General features: G+C 48.7%; 1 protein-coding gene across 6 annotated transcripts in view; it reads left to right on the top strand.

The window, feature by feature from the left end:
* The window catches only part of LOC102413296 (ubl carboxyl-terminal hydrolase 18), a 30,194-nt gene extending 26,284 nt beyond the window's left edge, over positions 1–3,910 (top strand). For 3 of the 6 annotated variants that reach the window (XM_044941345.1, XM_044941344.1, XM_044941346.1), the window contains one exon: positions 937–1,463. In XM_044941345.1, the coding sequence (XP_044797280.1) occupies positions 937–1,314 (378 nt within the window). In that variant the 3' untranslated portion in view covers positions 1,315–1,463. The other 3 variants (XM_006044517.3, XM_025283493.2, XM_044941347.1) reach the window with 3 other exon arrangements.
* The last annotated feature ends 14,541 nt before the right edge of the window (positions 3,911–18,451 follow it).

The raw sequence follows: 18,451 nt of genomic DNA, 5'->3' as shown, positions 1-18,451 counted from the left end.
AGGGAAGTCCCTGAAGATGTATTATTAAGTGAAGTGCAAAGTATTTCCTGCTTCTAATTCTTACACTTCTCATGAAAGATGTGAAGACAGTTTTCTCTCAGTGGCTAGACATATTTAGGCATATTTTTTATATACAGCGTAGGTGTGTGAGTATGTCTGCAGTTAATAAAATTGTCATCACGAGACTGCTAAAGGCACTGTAAAATCATAAAAAGCTGTAACTTTTAGCAAAGCAATAAATAATACAAATCTAACAAAGAACCAGAATAATAATGTTTAAGCTTGTTTTGAAGTAGTTCACTTGAGCAAGTATGTCATAAAATATTTGAGTGTATTGCTAATGGAAATATCACTTTTCAAATTTTACATTATATATACATTTGTCTATCACCTATCATAACAATTCAAGTATGCTCTTAATATTGTAGCACATAAATTATATATTTATGCTCATTATTTTTCTTACAGCGTATGAACCTTAGGCTTCTAAAGAAAAAAATTATAGACTCAGCATCTAGATATGACTCTTTAATTGGTCAGGAGGAATAAGAAACATTTAATTCACAATGCAAAGTAATTTTTTTCTTTGAGGGTGCTTTATGATGTAATATGTAGAAGAATATTATATTTGAAAGTGAAAGTCGCTCCGTCATGTCCAACTCTTTGCAACCCTGGCAAGAATACTGGAGTGGGTAGCTGTTCCCTTCTCCAGGAGATCTTCCTGACCCAGAAACTGGGGTTTCCTGCATTGCAGGTAGATTCTTTACCAGCTGAGCTCCCAGGAAATATTGTATTTAAATCATGGAAAAATAAAATATTAGTTCACTTTTGGGATAAAAAAAAGTAATGTTTGTGAAGACTTAGCCAAATGCTGGAAGCTAGCTAGTAATTATCATGTTTATAATGCTTGTTGTCATTTCGTGGTGCTTCTTGCAGGTGGTCAGTCTCTCCCCACTTCTTCCACTCTCAGCTGTGACTCTGCCTCACTTGGACTCTCAAGCCATTTTCATATGCCTTCACTCTGGTGTTCTCAAACACAAATCTGATGCTGCTGCTCCTCTGCGCAGAGCGTTCCAAGGCTGCCACTGCTGGGATGTTTTGACTCCTGACTTGGCCTCAGTGGCTCCCTGCACCCCTGCCCCATCCCTCAACCCCATCCCCCACCACCCTCCCCCAGGGCGTGCTGCCGGGCCTCCACAGATCCTTCAGGGTCAGTTTAAGCACATTGTCTCTGGGGAGCTTTTCTCAACTGCTCATTCCTTCTTGTTTTGGGGTAGAGACTGCTTCCCAGATTTATCTGTAAACCTGGTGTGAAACCTCGCTTCACAGCTGTGCTGTAATTAGGTATGAGCATCTTGTGGTCAGAGATGGTCTTCTGGGGCCCTGGGCACACCAGTGCCTGGCAGAGAGGCACTGAGAAGCAGAGGATCAGAAGAGGAGGTGTGATGGGGGTCCCTTTATCCTTGTGTCCTTCAGTGTGGAGGGCACTATGAGCTCTTTGCTGTGATCGCCCACTTGGGGAACGCTGACTATGGTCACTACTGTGCCTACATCCGGAGTTCTGAAGATGGAGAATGGTTCTGCTTCAACGACTCCAATGTTTCTTGGGTGAGAAGCGTCCTCCCAAACTGCCTCTTGCCGTGGGTTCTCCATCTCTAATGGGTTCTGAGCCAGGACTGGAGGCCACTGTGACCCAGACACACTAAGGTCCTGTTTTCTGTGGCGGGGGGGCCTTTGTGAAATTTGAAGCCCTTTACTGCATGGAGCCCCGTCTGGTTCACAGCTCTGCTACGGTCTGCTTAGCTTAGCGTCCCGGTTTCTGGAATTCTCAGCTCAGGGCCCTGCAACCTTGTGCTCTGGACTAACCTATGAAGGCAAGAAGCTCTAGAAAGAGTTACAAAATCTGGGCCCAGCATAACCAAGTGTAGACAATGCACCTGAGGGACTTGGTGTGCCGAGCACCTGTCACTGGGTGACCAGGCCTGGGAGTAGTCAGACTGGACTGTCTAGGGGAGGGAGGGCAGCTGCAGCACCATCACTCTCTGGCCACTTAACCTGGTTTGTCTCTGTCCTTGCAGGTATCCTGGGAAGACGTCCAGTGTACCTATGGGAATCACAGCTACCGCTGGTGAGGAGGGCTGGGTCGTAGGTCCCATGAGCTCACTCAGGGCATCTGTTGCTGTAGGAAAGGGCTGCCACTCACCTTTGGAGGCCCAGAGAATATGCTCAGCCTCGTTTTTCAGCCCCATCAACTGCACTGCTCCTCTCCTAGTTTATTTTTTAAACTTTTTTCATAGATAAAGGTTTGAAATTACATATGTATTTTTAAATTAATTAAGAAAAATTTTTATCAATGCTGTGTCTTCGTTGCTTTCTCTGGTTGTGGTGAGCAGGGCTCTTTGTTGCAGGTGTGCAAGCTTCTCACTGTGGTGGCTTCTTTCGTTGCGGAGGACAGGCTCCAGAGCTTGCAGACTTAGCAGTTGTAGTGCACAGGCTTAGCTGCTCCATGGCACGCGGAGCCTTCCCAGACCAGAGATGGGACCCGTGTCCCCTGCACTGGCAGGTGGAGTCTTAACCACTGCACTGCCAGGGAGGTCCTCCTCTTGCAGTTTAGACCCAGCAGTGCTCAAGTGTCTGAGGCTCCCAAACATCACACCATCCCTGGCGTTAACGTGCTGTCCCTTCTCCTAGTTTGTCCCTGAGGCAAACCACCTTCATGCTTCCGTGCTTCTGCTTATGCCCACCTGCCCTGTAATGCCTTCCCAGCACCATTCAGGCAGGTGTGCAGGAGCCTCTCAGGTGTTTTCCATCGTGTGCTCACCTCTTCACAGCCAGGACCACGCTGCTTGGTCATTGTTCACCTGTATAACATTCTTTCACGTTAACCATGAACTCTTCGGAAGCAAGGATCACTCTTGTCCTCCTCCGTTGTCTGGTATGGAGGCTTGAATTTAGTCAATAATAACAGTAAATATATTGTTGAAAATCAGTTACTACACAGAGGGGAGGCTGGAGAGGAAAAAGCTTGGCAGAGATAAAGCAGAGACTTTGCAGGTTTTTTCTGCAGAGCTTCTGGGTTAGAGGTGACATTGCACACTAAGCGTGGTGTGGGATGTGGCCCCAGCCGCACGAGTAAGTCTTCACTTGGAAACTGATAAATTGGGTGAAATTTGTGCTTGAAATCCTGCCCCCCTCCACCGCCCCCCACTACCTGCTTCTTTTCCTTTTCTTCTAAGCATCTCCCTTAGATACACTCTTAGATATACACTTGGTCACCTTTTGGTTGTCAGTGATCCCCCGTTATTTAGATCAGGGTTTGGCAGACTTTTTCTGTCAAAGGCCAGAGAGTGACTGTTTCAGTTTCTGGGATACACAGTCTGCGTCTCGGCTCCTTGGTTCTGCTTCTGCAACACAAAAGCAGCCACCGGTGGTACATGAGTGAGCATATGTGGCTTTGTTCCGGTTACATTTACTTAAGTTCCTGGGCTCATAGTTTGTCAACCCCTGCTTGAGATGTTAGCTAATAGTTATTTACCCGGGTCCCCAGTTTTGTCTGCTCTGAGCTGATAGATTGATGAAGACCTGATCCAGTAACCCGGGAAGTTTTCTGATGGGTGTTCTATCAAGAAGTAATGATGTAGTAATGAACTCTGAATGTTTCGTCTCAGTGATGCCCTTGCACTTTTTTTCTTTCTAGGCGGGAGACTGCCTATCTCCTGTTTTACATGAAGACTGAGTCCTAATGGATGCTCCCTAAACCTTCAGAGACCTACAGAGTATCATCTTCCTTTTCTGTTCCTGTCTCTGCAGATTGTAAGAGATTCTGCAGTGAGGAGAGGCACCATTTTCAAGCTGTTTACATTTTATTTATAATAAGTGGTGATTATTAAAATATTTAGCAGTGACACTACACAGGTCTGGATAGGTCAGAACGGGTGCCACTGGTGGACTCATGGCTGGGTCAGGTCTGGATTGCTCCTGCTGCACAAGGCAGTGATCCTTTAGCTGGGAGCTGCAGAGTCCGGGTGCTCCCAGGGGAGGAGAGACCAGGCCAGTGCTGGTAGCAAGACGCAGTTGGGTAACAAAGGGCTGTGGTCAGGAATTATTTCAATATTCTACAGCTAATGTGACTATACTGATAGGTACTGATTGTATATCATTTCTGTTTATAATTTTAAAAACTTTCAGGGCTTCTCTAGTGGCTCAGGGGTAAAGAATCCGCCTGCCAATGCAGGAAGCATGGGTTTGATCCCTGATCTGGGAAGATCCCACATGCTGTGGAGCAACTAAGCCTGTGAACCACAACTGCTGATCCTGTGCTCTAGAGCCCAGGAGCCACAAGGACGGCGCTCACGCGCCCTAGAGCCTGCGCTCCAAACCGGAGAAGCCACTGCAGTGAGGAGCCTGTGCACCCCAGCTAGATAGTAACCCCTGCTCGCCGCAACGAGAAAAAGCTCTCGCAGCAACAAAGACCCAGCACAGCCAAAAATTAAAAAGAAAAAATTTTAAATGCGTATCAATTACATGAAACTCAAGTGCTTTGTAATTGTTATTCATTTATTTGATAAATATGTATTGATCACCAACTCTGTGAAATGGTATGCCAGACAGTAATGAATACAATTCTTTCTCTCAAAAAGAACTTTTTAATTTAATGGGGGTTGATTAAAATACACGATACTGAGGGTTTGTGCTACAGGAACTCAAAGGAAAATAAATGAAAATGCTTGCGCTGTGCACCCACAGGAGCAGCCTGAAGGCTGGAAGGGGACTGAGAATGAGGACAGTTTGTTTACAGGGAGAAGCAGACCCAGTGGCAAGGCTCAGGGTTCAAGGACCCTCCACACACCCGGATGGAAGGGAGGTGGGGCTCAGCACGTTGATCTTGATCCAGGCTCAGAAGTTTGGGTCTAGCTTAATAAGTAATGAGGATTTTTTTTTTTTTTTTGGAAAGTGTTCAAAAAGGAAAGGAACACTTAGTGGTGTTTCAGTAAAATGGGTTTGCTGGTGACATGGGTTAGAGACAGGTTGGCAGCATGGGTGGACAGGCGTGCACAGTCCCTGGAGCCATGTCAGAGGAAGAATGTGAATCGTGGGGTGTCCAGGGAAGGGAAACCCTGCACCAACCTGGGAAGAAGTGTGTGGACACCTCCCACCAACAAAGGAAGTGACTCAGTCATTCACGTGTTTAATGACTTGTTCGAGATTTCATATTTTGTAAGTGGCAGAGCTGAAACCTCCAACCTGAAATGAGGGTGATTTATTCTTTTTATTCGCAAGAATTTAGCCACGTGAGAGTAAATTCTCACCGTATAATAGCCAAACAATGTAGTCATGGACAGATCCTCTTCCTCAGTGCTAACCGCTGCTAAGCAGGTGTGTGTATATTCTTATCTCTACCGTCACAAGCTATCATAAAGCACTTGGCTGAAAGCCACAGAAGCTGTGTTTTTTTCTTGCAATCTGGAGGCTGGAGTCTGAAATCAAGGTGTCACAGTGTTGGTTTCTCCAGGAGGCTGCGAAGGAGAGTCTGTCCTGCCTTTCTTCTGGCGCCTGGTCGTGCCAGCCCTGCTCTCATCCCCTGCGTGGACCTGAGTTCCTCTGGCCTCCACCTCCATCTTCATGCGCTGTCTTCCCTACGTGTGTTAGTCAAGGACACCAGCCATGGGTTAGGGGCCATCCCAGTGTAGCATGACCTCACCTTCACATGGCTAATTTCATCATTCTGAGGTTCCAGGTGGGTGGGAATTTTAGGGGGACCCTATTCAGAGTAGTAAAATGTATTGATCCCTCTAGGCCTCATTCTAGGCATTGGCATGCATATTCACAGATATGAATAATTTTTACATCATTAATTCTACTGGAAACATTATTCTGCTCATTGTTTTTTCTCATAATAGCGTCTTAGGAAAGTTTCCAAGTCTGTATGTAAATGGAAAACATTCTTTTGAATTGTTAAACTTACTCCATAAATAGATATACTATATTTTTTCCATTCCCATATTGGTAAATATTAGGGCATTCCCATTTTTTCACTATTTAAAGTGCAGAGTGAATGAGTACCTTTAGATGTGCTTTTGTACATGAGTAAATATTTCTGTAGGTACTGAGGAGTGAAATTATGGATCAAAGAGACTGAAGGGAGAAGTTACACGTAGACTCCAAGTTAAAGAGGAAGGGTACTAATAGATCATTTTTAATGTCCTGGATTGAAGGAGAAGACAAAGAATCAATTGACTTGAGTCTCTGGAAGTAGCTGATTTCTATGCTATTTTGTTTCTTCTCCAAAGTGCCCCCTTACTCAGCCATATATCCATTTGTCCAAAAATCAAAGTTCACCGTGATGCCTGGTGCCTGACCTTGTGTGAACTTTGCTGTGATCTTGTTTTGAGGGCTTGAGGTCTGTTGTTATTTCATCCCTATGTACCCCTGCTGTCTGCCGCCCCAGACTTCTTCAGCATGTACACCCAATATCTTTGGGTGTATCTATATCTATAATATCTATAAAAAAACCCGTGTTTTTTCCTTAAAAGTAGTATTGTAAGGAATTCACTGGTGATCCAGTGGTTGGAACTCCACAGGGTGAAGGGCATGGGTTCAATCCCCAGTAGCCACCCAGGCCAAGGCCAAGTCCTGCCTGCTGGGGAGCCCACAATAGTCTGCCCACATAGAGTTCCCATAGACCATACAGCTCCATTACAGGTGACCTGATGGGAGTGTGTTGTTGGGCCCCATAGAGTGTCTCCTGTATGAGGCCACTTCTCCATAACAGGGAGGCATAAGCAACCTACATAACATACAAATAAGCACAGAGATTTAGGCAAGATGAGGCAGCAGAGGAATGTCTTCCAAACAATGGATCAAGATAAAATAAGAACTAAGTAAAGTGGGGATCACAGTCTACCCAGTGGATCTCAAAGTCCTGATCATAAAGATGCTCAGTGATCTTTGGAGAAGGCTGGGTGAACACAGAAGTTTAACAGAGACGATATTAAGAAGCCAATGGAGCTGAAGAATGAAATCACTAATGCACTTAAAGAAAACAGTAGCAGATTAGATGACACAGCGGAATGGATGGTGAACTGGAAGACCATAGTGGGAGTCAGTCAGGCTGAACAGAAATAAATTTTTTAAATGACAGTTTAGGGACTTTCCTGGTAGCCCAGTGGTTAAGAACCTGCCTTCCAAGGCCGGGGATGAGGTTTCCCGCCTTGGTCGGGGAACTAGGATCCCACATGCCTCGGGGCAACTAAGCCCGTGTGCCACAACTAGAGAAGCCTGTGTTCCAGAGCCCACCAGCCACAACTGCTGAGCCCGTGCTCACCTCTGTCCTCACTGAGTTTAATCTTCATCCTTCACCATAACTCACCTTCAGCATAACAGCTTCAGGGACTTCTGGGAGCCTCCACGTAAAAAGAAGCCGAGGAGGGGGTTTCTGGATCCCTGACTCTGTAGCTGGGGTCAGAAGCAGATGGGGGGCCGGGTGCATCATGGGGCCCTCTACCAGGGAGGGGCAGGAGATCCCAGGTGGTAGTTAGCCGAGTCCAAGGCCCTCCTGGGTACGAGGCATCCTAGTCCCCTTGGTGCATCATAAACAGACCAGCTCCCTCCTCCCCTCAGCCTCCAGGCCTGGTCCCTGCTTCTGAGAAATTCCCTAGGGTGGATCCTGGTGCCAGAGGTACCCCATGCTTTGGGCTCCTGAGTCTCTAGGGAGGATAGAGGAGTGAGGGGAGACTTGTCCACAGAAAGACAGCATCTGTCAGAAGAGATCCTGGGGCTGCTGCACCCCAACCTCCACCACCATCCCCAGGTCCACTGAGGCAGGACCATGAGAGCAAGGCTCCTTCCCTCCCCAAGACAGAGACACAGAGGAGACACCAGGTGAAGGCGAAGATGGGATGGAGGGGCCCACAAGCCCAGGGATGCCTGGAGACCCCAGAAGCTGGAAGAGGCAGGAAGGACTCTCCACTGGAGCCTCTGGAGAGAGCACTGCACTGGGACACCTTGATCTCAGATGTCTGGTGTCCGAGACTGAGAGAGGACAGGCTTCTGTTGTTCTGTTGTTCTGACCATCTGCCCCAGGAAGCTCATGCAGCTGGTGGGAAGCACCTGCCCTGATCTAAAGCCTCCCTCCCATTAGGTGAGGTGGCCCTACAGACTCCACCTCTTCTTCCACATCTAGCAGGTGGGAGACCCGCTTCTCCTTGGTACTCCAGGAGCGGCTCTGGAGCTGATGGGAGTGGTTCTGGGGTTTTGCAGGCTGAGCCCCTGTTGCTGTGCCCCCATTTCCCCATACGAGCATCCAGAGCTCTGGATGTCTGCTTTGCTGCCTGAATCCCTCCTCCCTCAACCCAGTATCCACAGGAAGAGTCAGGGATTCTGTAGCAGGGTCTTCAGGCAGTCTGTGTCTGGACCCATGTGGGAATCCCAAGTTTTACTGTTTTCTCAGAAATTGTCTCCTGGAATTTAATCTTACTCACTCCCTCTTCCTGATCTCTTTCCCCTACCCTTAAGTTAGACGTTCTGGCTGACCTGTCAGCATTAGTTAGATGCTGTTCTGCATGCGGAACAAGCTCCCTTATCTTCGAAGACCTTTCTTGATGACTCTCGTGTGATTACCTCTGGACCTCCAGAAGGAAGCCTCCTTAATCCCTGCATTCTGGTCTCTGTCTTGCTTTACTGCTCTTAGTTAAAGATTACAAGATAAGTTACCAATAAATAGATGCTCAGCATTTTCTCAGGAAGTTGCTTCTCTGAGAGCTTTCCCTGCATTGTCTCTTAACAATGCTGTGTGTTTGTGAGAATTGTTCATTGCGAAACTGCCACAGACCCACGTTCACCTCTTCCCTGTAAACATAGAACCTCCCCTGACCTCATGCCCCGTGCTAACCGCCTCCACATCTGGCCATGGGCCCAGGGCAGGTGTAAGACTGACTGCCCTCTCAGCCTCTCCCTTGTGTTGTCAGAGCTGCTGCAGCCCTTGGTCAAAACCCGTGAACCCACTTTAATAGGGGTGTCCTTGCTCACAACCCTCCAAGCACCTCTTTTAGCAAGAGTTAACAGAAGTCTTTAAATCATAGGGTCCAGAGAGAAGAAAGGAAGCTACAAAGAAAGAAAACCAGATGGAGCCAGCTAGGACCAAGATGGCAACCTATTCTGACCTCCAGCAGATCCTGAGTTTCATTGTATGTTGATTTTACTGTATTATCTATCGTATATTAAAAAGCGGGAACATTACTTTGCCAACAAAGGTCCGTCTAGTCAAGGCTATGGTTTTTCCAGTGGTCATGTACAGATGTGAGAGTTGGACTTTAAAGAAATCTGAGCGCTGAAGAACTGATGCTTTTGAACTGTGGTGTTGGAGAAGACTCTTGAAAGTCCCTTGGGCTGCAAGGAGATCCAATCAATCCATCCTAAAGGAAATCAGTCCTGAATAGTCATTGGAAGGACTGATGCTGAAGCTGAAACTCCAATAGTTTGGCCACATAGTGTGAAGAACTGACACATTTGAAAGGACCCTGATGCTGGGAAAGATTGAAGGCGGGAGGAGAAGGGGATGACAGAGGATGAGATGATTGGATGGCATCACCAACTCAATGGACATGAGTTTAAGTAAATTCTGGGAGTTGGTGATGGACAGGGAGGCCTGGCGTGCTGCAGTCCATGGGGGCGCAAAGAGTCAGACACAACTGAGCGACTGAACTGAACTGAATTGATCTATCGTATTCAGTGACACGTCTACCAGTGACCGTGACCAGACAGGAAGAACCTAAACAGTAAAAAGGAGGTGGCCTTCCTCTCCCCTTCCCGATGCATGTGCCTCCCCAGCATTAGCCTCAGTCCTCCTCCTTTTCTTTACTCTGGAGAATTAAATCCCTCTCTGCAGAGGGCGAGAAGCTGAGCTGTGAACTTGCTTTCCTCTCTGTTCTTTGACCTCTGAGTAAAGACTGTGCTGTGTTGGTCTTGGCTTTGGTTTCATAATCACCTACTTGAACCCGCTTGGAGAAAGGAAACCTTCCTTGTTGAGGCAGAGAGCCTCGGCCAGGCTAGGGCCCGAGCAGGGTCCACAGGACTTAACTTGGTAACAATCTGTAAGGGGATGGTGGTCTGTGTCCCATGGAGTGGGGGGAGGGCACACCTTCAAGCACAGCACCTGGTCTATGGACAGCATGGCCCCTCATGGGCCTGGACTGTGTGCTCCTGCCCCCTACCCCTGACACCACCTGGCAGTCTGACTCGCTGACACTGACTGCTGGGCCTTCAGTCAGGAGGGATCCAGAAGCAGCACTTGGAGCCAGATCGGACGTGTCTTTTCACAGGCAGTGGTAATACTGGATATTAGGACATTGTTTCTAGAAAACAAACAGCTGCTAGAAGCTGATGTATGCTCTGGATTTGAAACCCATGTGCAAGACGAGTTCCCAGCAGACCCTGGCTTGGAAGCTTCTGTACAGGTGATGACCACACCAGTGCTTCCTTGCCAAGTCCTCCAGGCTTCCTTGGTGGGCACAGCTGGACTCACACTCCACGGGCTCCCCAAGCCAAAGCCTGAAGGGCCAGTGCTGGCAGGGCCTGGGGATGAGAGCATCACTCCACCAACCACCAAAACCAAGCCCATCCCAGGCTCTGCTACATGTCTGCTCGCATTTGCTCTCTGGATTCCTAAGACAGACCTGCAGGAAGCGGGCTGTGAGTCCCATATTGATGGTGTTCTGTGGAATTTCCATGAGACCCTTTTCTGCCCTGTCCTGAGCAAATGACTAGTCCGTCCATGCTACCATCATTCCACAAGCAGGATGAGAGGCTGAGGCTCTGAGAAGCCAAGTAACCCACCCAGAATGATAGACATGCGGCCACGGAGTGGGGTGTGTGCCCGCTGCCCGCACAGGGTAACTGCCTATTCACAGAGGTTCACACCTGTCCCCTTCACCCCTCCCAGGGCAGCTCACAGAGCCTCCTCTTAGGGGGTTGACTCATCTTCTTTTACCAGGACTCTTGTCTCACATTCTGTCTCTGGGATCATCCAGAAGGCTTGTCACTCTGAAGCAGGGTCAGTCTTATGTCACCAGGGCTGCTTTCTTGGCCCACACTCACCACCTGCTCATCCACTCTCAGCTCAGACCAGAAAGGCCCCCTCGGGTCCCGAGCCCCGTGGCTCTGCCAGGGCACCCACTTCCCTCCTGTCTGGTCCTTCTCTCTCGCACCCCCTTCAGAGTCACCAGAAGCTCCCACCACCCAGGGCAAGCTGTCTGCTGTGTCCTGGGAAGGCCTCTGTGGTGTCAAGAGGAAGAAACAAGAGGTACCTGTGGGGCCTCCCATACACAACACAGTGGCCAGCACCCGCCTACTGACTGCTTCACTCTGGATGGGCCCAGGGTGGGTTCAGGGGCCCCACTGCATGTCCTGGTTCTCATCTCATCCCAGCGCTGCCTACACGGGAGTCAGTCACTAAGCTACTCTGTGCTGGCTGCACAGATAGGATGCTCATTCATACATCCCTCCCAGGAACACGGGGTTCTGGTGGGCCGGCTCCTCCCAGGATATGGGGCTCACCTGAGCAGGTACCTACAGGGCTCATGACCTAGGAACTGTGCACAGAGCCCTCTTTGCAGAGCACTTCCAGCCCACCTGTTGGTCAGGCCTGACCCTGAGCCCCTCAGAGCAGGACTTGAACTAACAAACAGCTACTCCTGGACAGGTGAGTAACCTTGGGCTTCACTATGCAGCCTCCCTCCAATGGGTGTTCCAGAGGCTTCCACTGCTCCCGGGCACTGGGCCCCTGTCTTCACCACCACCCTTCCTCTCCCTGACTCCTGGGTTCCTCTCTTTAGGAGAGGGTCTTCTTGAAATTACCTCCTACTCGTGGGCCAGATAAAATGACAGTTGTGGACCCACAACTGTGTGCCTGGCACGCACAACAAGGCCCATTTTCTGCAACTGTGAGCCCCTGATGGGTGAGGATTTGGCTAATCTGACCTGGCTGGCCAGCCCTTCCCAGATATGCCTAGGTTGAGGTCTATGTAAGCGGGTATGAGTGCCTGCAGCTATACTCTATGCCATACTCTGTTGAAAGTGTGGAGCTGGGCTGGCAAGAGGGCCTTGTGGATTGCTGTTTGTGGTCAGGTCTTTTGTAGACCAGGTAAGAAAGGGGTGTGTCACCTGTACCTGCTGTCGGACCTCCCCAGGCGGGGGTGAGGAAACAAGAGAAAAGGCAGTGGGAGCCAGGATGGGGAGGATAACTCAGGCAGGGAAATGGAAAGCTTACAGAAGAGCCCCTGGGGCCAGGACCATCCTGCCTGGCCTGCACGAGCCCACTCAGCAAGCGTGCTGTTGCTGGGGTGGCTCCCGCCTGTGAAGTCTTTCCTCGTATTCGGGTGTTTTACCTGGGAAGGGTGGATGAGGTTCAGGAACAGCTAGCCTGGGGGTCAGCCAAGGTTTTCTTAGAGATGCCTCTGCTTGTTATCCCAGCTTCCCAATGAGGACTCTTCTTAGGGGAGTAGGAGGGGGTGAAGGGGATACAGGGGTGGAGGAGGGGGTGGGGAGGGAGGAAGGGCTGCTGGCTGCACCTAAGTCCCCACCCCTGACCATCTTCAGAATTGCTCATTGGTGTAGCAAGCGTCCTGACTGGGTTTTCACCTGTGTAACTCGTGACTTCTTAATGAGCAATGTGAACGGTGACATTAAATGTCCTCAGTCAGGACTAAATACTTACTACACCATGTGTACAGTGTAAGAACCTGGGGAAGTGTGTGCAGCTGGTACCCTGAGGGATGGGCTTCAGACTTGACCCCTCAACATTCTGGTGTCCAGCCACTGCTTTAGGATTTTGGGGGGACCAATGCTGACTCTAAGGGTTCTGTAATCCAGCCTCCATCTGCCTTTGGTGAGACCCACACTTCTAGGATCCTACAGAGCAGGGTCTGTGTGGCTGCTCTGTGGCTTCTCTAACAAATGACCACAAGCTGGGTGATTTAAAACAACAGGAGTTCATCCTCCCCGAGTCTTGGAGACCAGACACCTGAGATCAAGGTGGTGCAGGGCTGAGGTCCCTCCAGAAGCTCCAGGATAGGGTCCTTCCTGCCTTTTCCAGCTTCAGGGGCTCCAAGAGTCCCTGGGCTTGTGGCTTCCTCCCTCCCATCTCTGCCTCTGTCTTCCTGCAGCTTGTCCTCTGTGTCTGTATCTCCCTTCTTTTGTCTCTTACAAGGAACCTGTAAGCCAATTGGATTGAGGGCCACCCACACCCAAGATGACCTCACCTTGACATCTTTAAATGCATCTACAAAAGCCCTTTTCCCAGATGCGGTCTTGTACATCTTTTGACGCCACCGTTCAACCCATTAGCTGTGTACAAAATCACCCTCATTTTAGGAGATTACCAAGGTCCCATATAGACTGGCACAGACAGCAGCCATGTGGGTGGGGGTCTGGGGAGAATGAAGACCATGGAATCCCCTGGGCAGGATCAAGTCCTGGCTTCATCAGAAGGTGAGCTCTTCCTCCATAGGGCCTGAGAGAGCAGTCACTCCATCCTACCCATGGAAAGGGTCCCAGTGTCAAGCCCAGAAGTGTCTACCTTGCAAAGCTGGCTTTTCTGAATGTCATCATCAATACCATCATATAACCAGTAACTGCGGGCTTAGAGGTAGGGAGGAATTAGTGTGGGGACTGGCCATGGGCTCTGGAGGAGATGCTGACAGTCACTGGGGCATAAGGAATTGGGAGCCTGGGAGGCCCCAGTGTTACTGACCAAACTTGGGCCCACACTCCTGAGTGCAATAAAGCCAGTCTACTGGTGCCAGGTTGTGGTGAAGGGAAGTGAAAGTCACTCAGTCGTGAATGACTCTTTGTGACCCCATGGACTATACAGGCCATGGAATTCTCCAGGCCAGAATACTAGAGTGGGTAGCCTTTCCCTTCTCCAGGGGATCTTCCCAACCCAGGGATCGAACCCAGGTCTCCCATATTGCAGGCAGATTCTTTACCAGCTGAGCCACAAGGGAAGCCTGTGGTGAAGGAAAGTGAAGTGATAATTCTAAAAGTACCAATACAAAGAGGAAAGGTGGCTTGTGCTCTAAACCCTGAACTCCCTGAAGTGTTTCAGCAAAGTAGTTGTACAGGCCACATGAGGGAGGGGGTCATAGAGTATGTGACCCTCTGGTGCATGGTTCTCTGATTGGTGAGGTAACAGGTGGCTAAACTCACAAATTCTCAGGCACTGGAAGCTCTGGTTATGTGTTCATGCTCATCAAATAGTTAACTTCTTCCACTCAGTGGGGGTTTTAGCATCTGTAAAACAACTCAGGGAGTGTGCCTCAGATACTGTTATCTCCATACTTCAGAGAGGAGCTACAGCAGAGGATATGGGACGGGGTCTCTTCTGGGAAGGCCCCATAGGCTCCTGCTCGGTTACACCAGGTGTCTGGGCTCAGCAGCCGAGGAAGGTGGGGCTGCCTCCGGGGCGTGGGGAGCAACAGGATCACAGTCCTCTGAGGGGCCTGTTAGTCCCCAAGGTGTGACGGGGAGGCAGTGGATGAACAGATGTATCTGAGCTGGGGGAGGGATCCAGGCTGGAAATGTCACTGGAATCATTGGGAGGAAGAGGAAAGGTCAGGAGGGGGCAGGTGGGTTATAGCACCTACATGCAGGTGATAGTGGTCTTGTTGGAAGCAATTCAGAGCTGGAAGGACTGACCCACAGAAGCTCAGCTTCATCCTCTTGCTCTTTTGTAAAACACTGTCAGAGTTTGAGGCACCCTCAGGAGACTTCTCAGTCCAGTGCTGCTGTGGCTTCATCAAAGGGGCTCAGGCCCTGCCCACATCCCCACTGGGGATGAAGCCCATCAGGGCACTGGGGCCCACAGACTTCAGGGAACCCCTGCCTCCAGGATTTGTCTCTCTTCTTCCAACCAGCTACTGGTTAGAGGCCCACGCTCCCCCATCCTGATTCCACCCCCAGAGCCTGAGGAGTAGTCCAGTGCATAGATGCACCACTCAGTCTTCATGTTCCTGTTGCTGAACATTTTGGTGGACTCTATGTCTTGGCCATTATAAACACTGCTTCCCTGAAAACAGGGGTGCACGTGTCATTTCAAATTGTGGTGTTCTCCAGATCTGAGCCCAGAATGAGGTTGCCGGATCCCATGGCTCCTCTTTGTTTACTTTTTTCAGGCACCTCCATGCAGTTTTCCATTGTGGCTGCACCCTTGTGCATCCCCACTCAGGGTGTAGGAGGACTCCATTTTCCCCACGTCCTCTGCAGCATTTATTCTTTGGAGATCTTTCTGATCATGGCCATTCTGACCAGTGGGAGGGGATTCTCAGTGTAGATTTTATTTGCATCGATTTAATAATGAGTGTGTCTTCCCTTATGTGGCTCAGCAGTAAAGAATCTGCCTGCAGTGAAGGAGATGCAAGAGATTTAGATTTGATCCCTGAGTGGGGAAGATCCCCTGGAGAAGGAAATGGCAACCCATTCCAGTATTCTTGCCTGGACAATCCCATGGACAGATGAGCCTGGTAGGTTAGAGTCCATGGAGTTGCAAAGAGTCCTACACAACTGAGTGACTGAGCACAGTAATGAGGGAGGGTAATGTCCTTCCAGGTGCTTGATTCATGAATACCTAGACATACACTCGGAGAAGGCAATGGCACCCCACTCCAGTAGTCTTGCCTGGAAAATCCCATGGACAGAGGAGCCTGGTAGGCTGCAGTCCATGGGGTCACTAAGAGTCTGGACACAACTGAGCGACTTCACTTTCACTTTTCACTTTTCATGCATTGGAAAAGGAAATGGCAACCCACTCCAGTGTTCTTGCCTTGAGAATCCCAGGGACAGGGTAGCCTGGTGGGCTGCCATCTATGGGGTCGCACAGAGTCAGACACGACTGAAGCGACTTAGCAGCAGTAGCAGCAGCAGACATATACTTGGTTTTTAAAGGTTTTCTTCCCATATAGGTTATTACAGAGTGTTGAGGAGGTTCCTTATGCTTTGCAGTGAGTCCTTGTGGATGATTTTATAAAGAGTAGTGTGTGTATGTTAATCTGAACCAGCTCATTTCTCCCTGCCCTCATCTTTTCCTCCTTGGGAACTATAAGTTTCTTCTTGGGAACCATAAGTCTGTGAGGCTGTTTCTCTTTGGTGAAGAAGTTCATGTGTCTCCATTTTTCAATTCTACCTAGAAGTGATACCATATGATTCTGTCTTGCCCTGTCTCCCCTACTTCACTTAGAATGATCACCTCTACTTTCCTCCCTGTGGCTGGAAGGGATTCCAGTCATTATTTGATCCTTTTTAATGGCTGAATCAGAGACGGCAATGGCACTCCACTCCAGTACTCTTGCCTGGAAAATCCCATGGATGGAGGAACCTGGAAAGCTGCAGTCCACGGTGTCGCTGAGGGTTGGACATGACTGAGCGACTTCACTTTCACTTTTCACTTTCATGCATTGGAGAAGGAAATGGCAACCCACTCCAGTGTTCTTGCCTGGAGAATCCCAGGGGTGGGGGAGCCTGGTGGGCTGCCGTCTATGGGGTCGCACAGAGTCGGACAAAACTGAAGTGACTTAGCAGCAGCAGCAATGGCTGAATAGACCATGCAGGTATGACCTAAATCAAATCCTTTATGATTGATTATACAATGGAAGTGAGAAATAGATTTAAGGGACTAGATCTGATAGAGTACCTGATGAACTATGGATGGAGGTTTGTGACATTGTACAGGAGACAGGGATCAAGACCATCCCCATGGAACAGAAATGTGCAAAAGCAAAATGGCTGTCTGAGGAGGCCTTACAAATAGCTGTGAAAAGAAGAGAAGCGAAAAGCAAAGGAGAAAAGAAAAGATATAAGCACCTGAATGCAGAGTTTCAAAGAATAGCAAGGCGAGATAAGAAAGCCTTCCTCAGGGATCAATGCAAAGAAATAGAGGAAAACAACAGAATGGGAAAGACTAGAGATCTCTTCATGAAAATTAGAGACACCAAGGGAAAATTTCATGCAAAGATGGGCTCGATAAAGGACAGAAATGGTATGGACCTAAAAGAAGCAGAAGATATTAAGAAGCGGTGGCAAGAATACACAGAAGAACTGTATAAAATAGATCATCATGACTGAGATAATCACGATGGTGTGATCACTGACCTAGAGCCAGACATCCTGGAATGTGAAGTCCAGTGGGCCTTAGAAAGCATCACTACGAACAAAGCTAGTGGAGGTGATGGAATTCCAGTTGAGCTATTTCAAATCCTGAAAGATGATGCTGTGAAAGTGCTGCACTCAATATGCCAGCAAATTTGGAAAACTCAGCAGTGGCCACAGGCCTGGAAAAGGTCAGTTTTCATTCCAGTCCCAAAGAAAGGCAATGCCAAAGAATGCTCACACTATGGCACAATTGCACTCATCTCACACGCTAGTAAAGTAATGCTCAAAATTCTCCAAGCCAGGCTTCAGTAATACGTGAACTGTGAACTTTCCGATGTTCAAGCTGGATTTAGAAAAGGCAGAGGAACCAGAGATCAAATTGCCAACATCCGCTGGATCATGGAAAAAGCAAGAGAGTTCCAGAAAAACATCTATATCTGCTTTATTGACTATGCCAAAGCCTTTGACTGTATGGATCACCACAAACTGTGGAAAATTCTGAAAGAGATGGGAATACCAGACCACCTGACCTGCCTCTTGAGAAACCTATATGCAGGTCAGGAAGCAACAGTTAGAACTGGACATGGAACAACAGACTGGTTCCAAATAGGAAAAGGAGTACGTCAAGGCTGTCTATTGTCACCCTGCTTATTTAACTTATATGCAGAGTACATCCTGAGAAATGCTGGGCTGGAAGAATCACAAGCTGGAATCAAGATTGCTGGGAGAAATATCGATAACCTCAGATATGCAGATGACACCACCCTTATGGCAGAAAGTGAAGAGAAACTAAAGAGCCTCTTGATGAAAGTGAAAGAGGAGAGTGAAAAAGTTGGCGTAAAGCTCAACATTCAGAAAACTCAGATCATGGCATCTGGTCCCATCACTTCGTGGCAAATGGATGGGGAAACAGTGGAAACAGTGTCAGACATTATTTTTTTGGGCTCCAAAATCACTGCAGATGGTGATTGCAGCCATGAAATTAAAAGACGCTTACTCCTTTGAAGGAAAGTTATGACCAACCTAGATAACATATTCAAAAGCAGAGACATTACTTTGCCAACAAAGGTCCATCTAGTCTAGGCTATGGTTTTTCCTGTGGTCATGTATGGATGTGAGAGTTGGACTGTGAAGAAATCTGAGCGCCGAAGAATTGATCCTTTTGAACTGTGGTGTTAGAGAAGACTCTTGAGAGTCCCTTGGACTGCAAGGAGATCCAACCAGTCCATTCTGAAGGAGATCAGCCCTGGGATTTCTTTGGAAGGACTGATGCTAAAGCTGAAGCGCCAATAAACCTCATGCGAAGAGTTGA

The sequence above is a fragment of the Bubalus bubalis genome, chromosome 4 (genome assembly GCF_019923935.1).
Source record: "Bubalus bubalis isolate 160015118507 breed Murrah chromosome 4, NDDB_SH_1, whole genome shotgun sequence".
In the NCBI taxonomy this organism is placed as follows: domain Eukaryota; kingdom Metazoa; phylum Chordata; class Mammalia; order Artiodactyla; family Bovidae; genus Bubalus; species Bubalus bubalis.
This window is presented reverse-complemented; position numbering and strand designations above follow the sequence as displayed.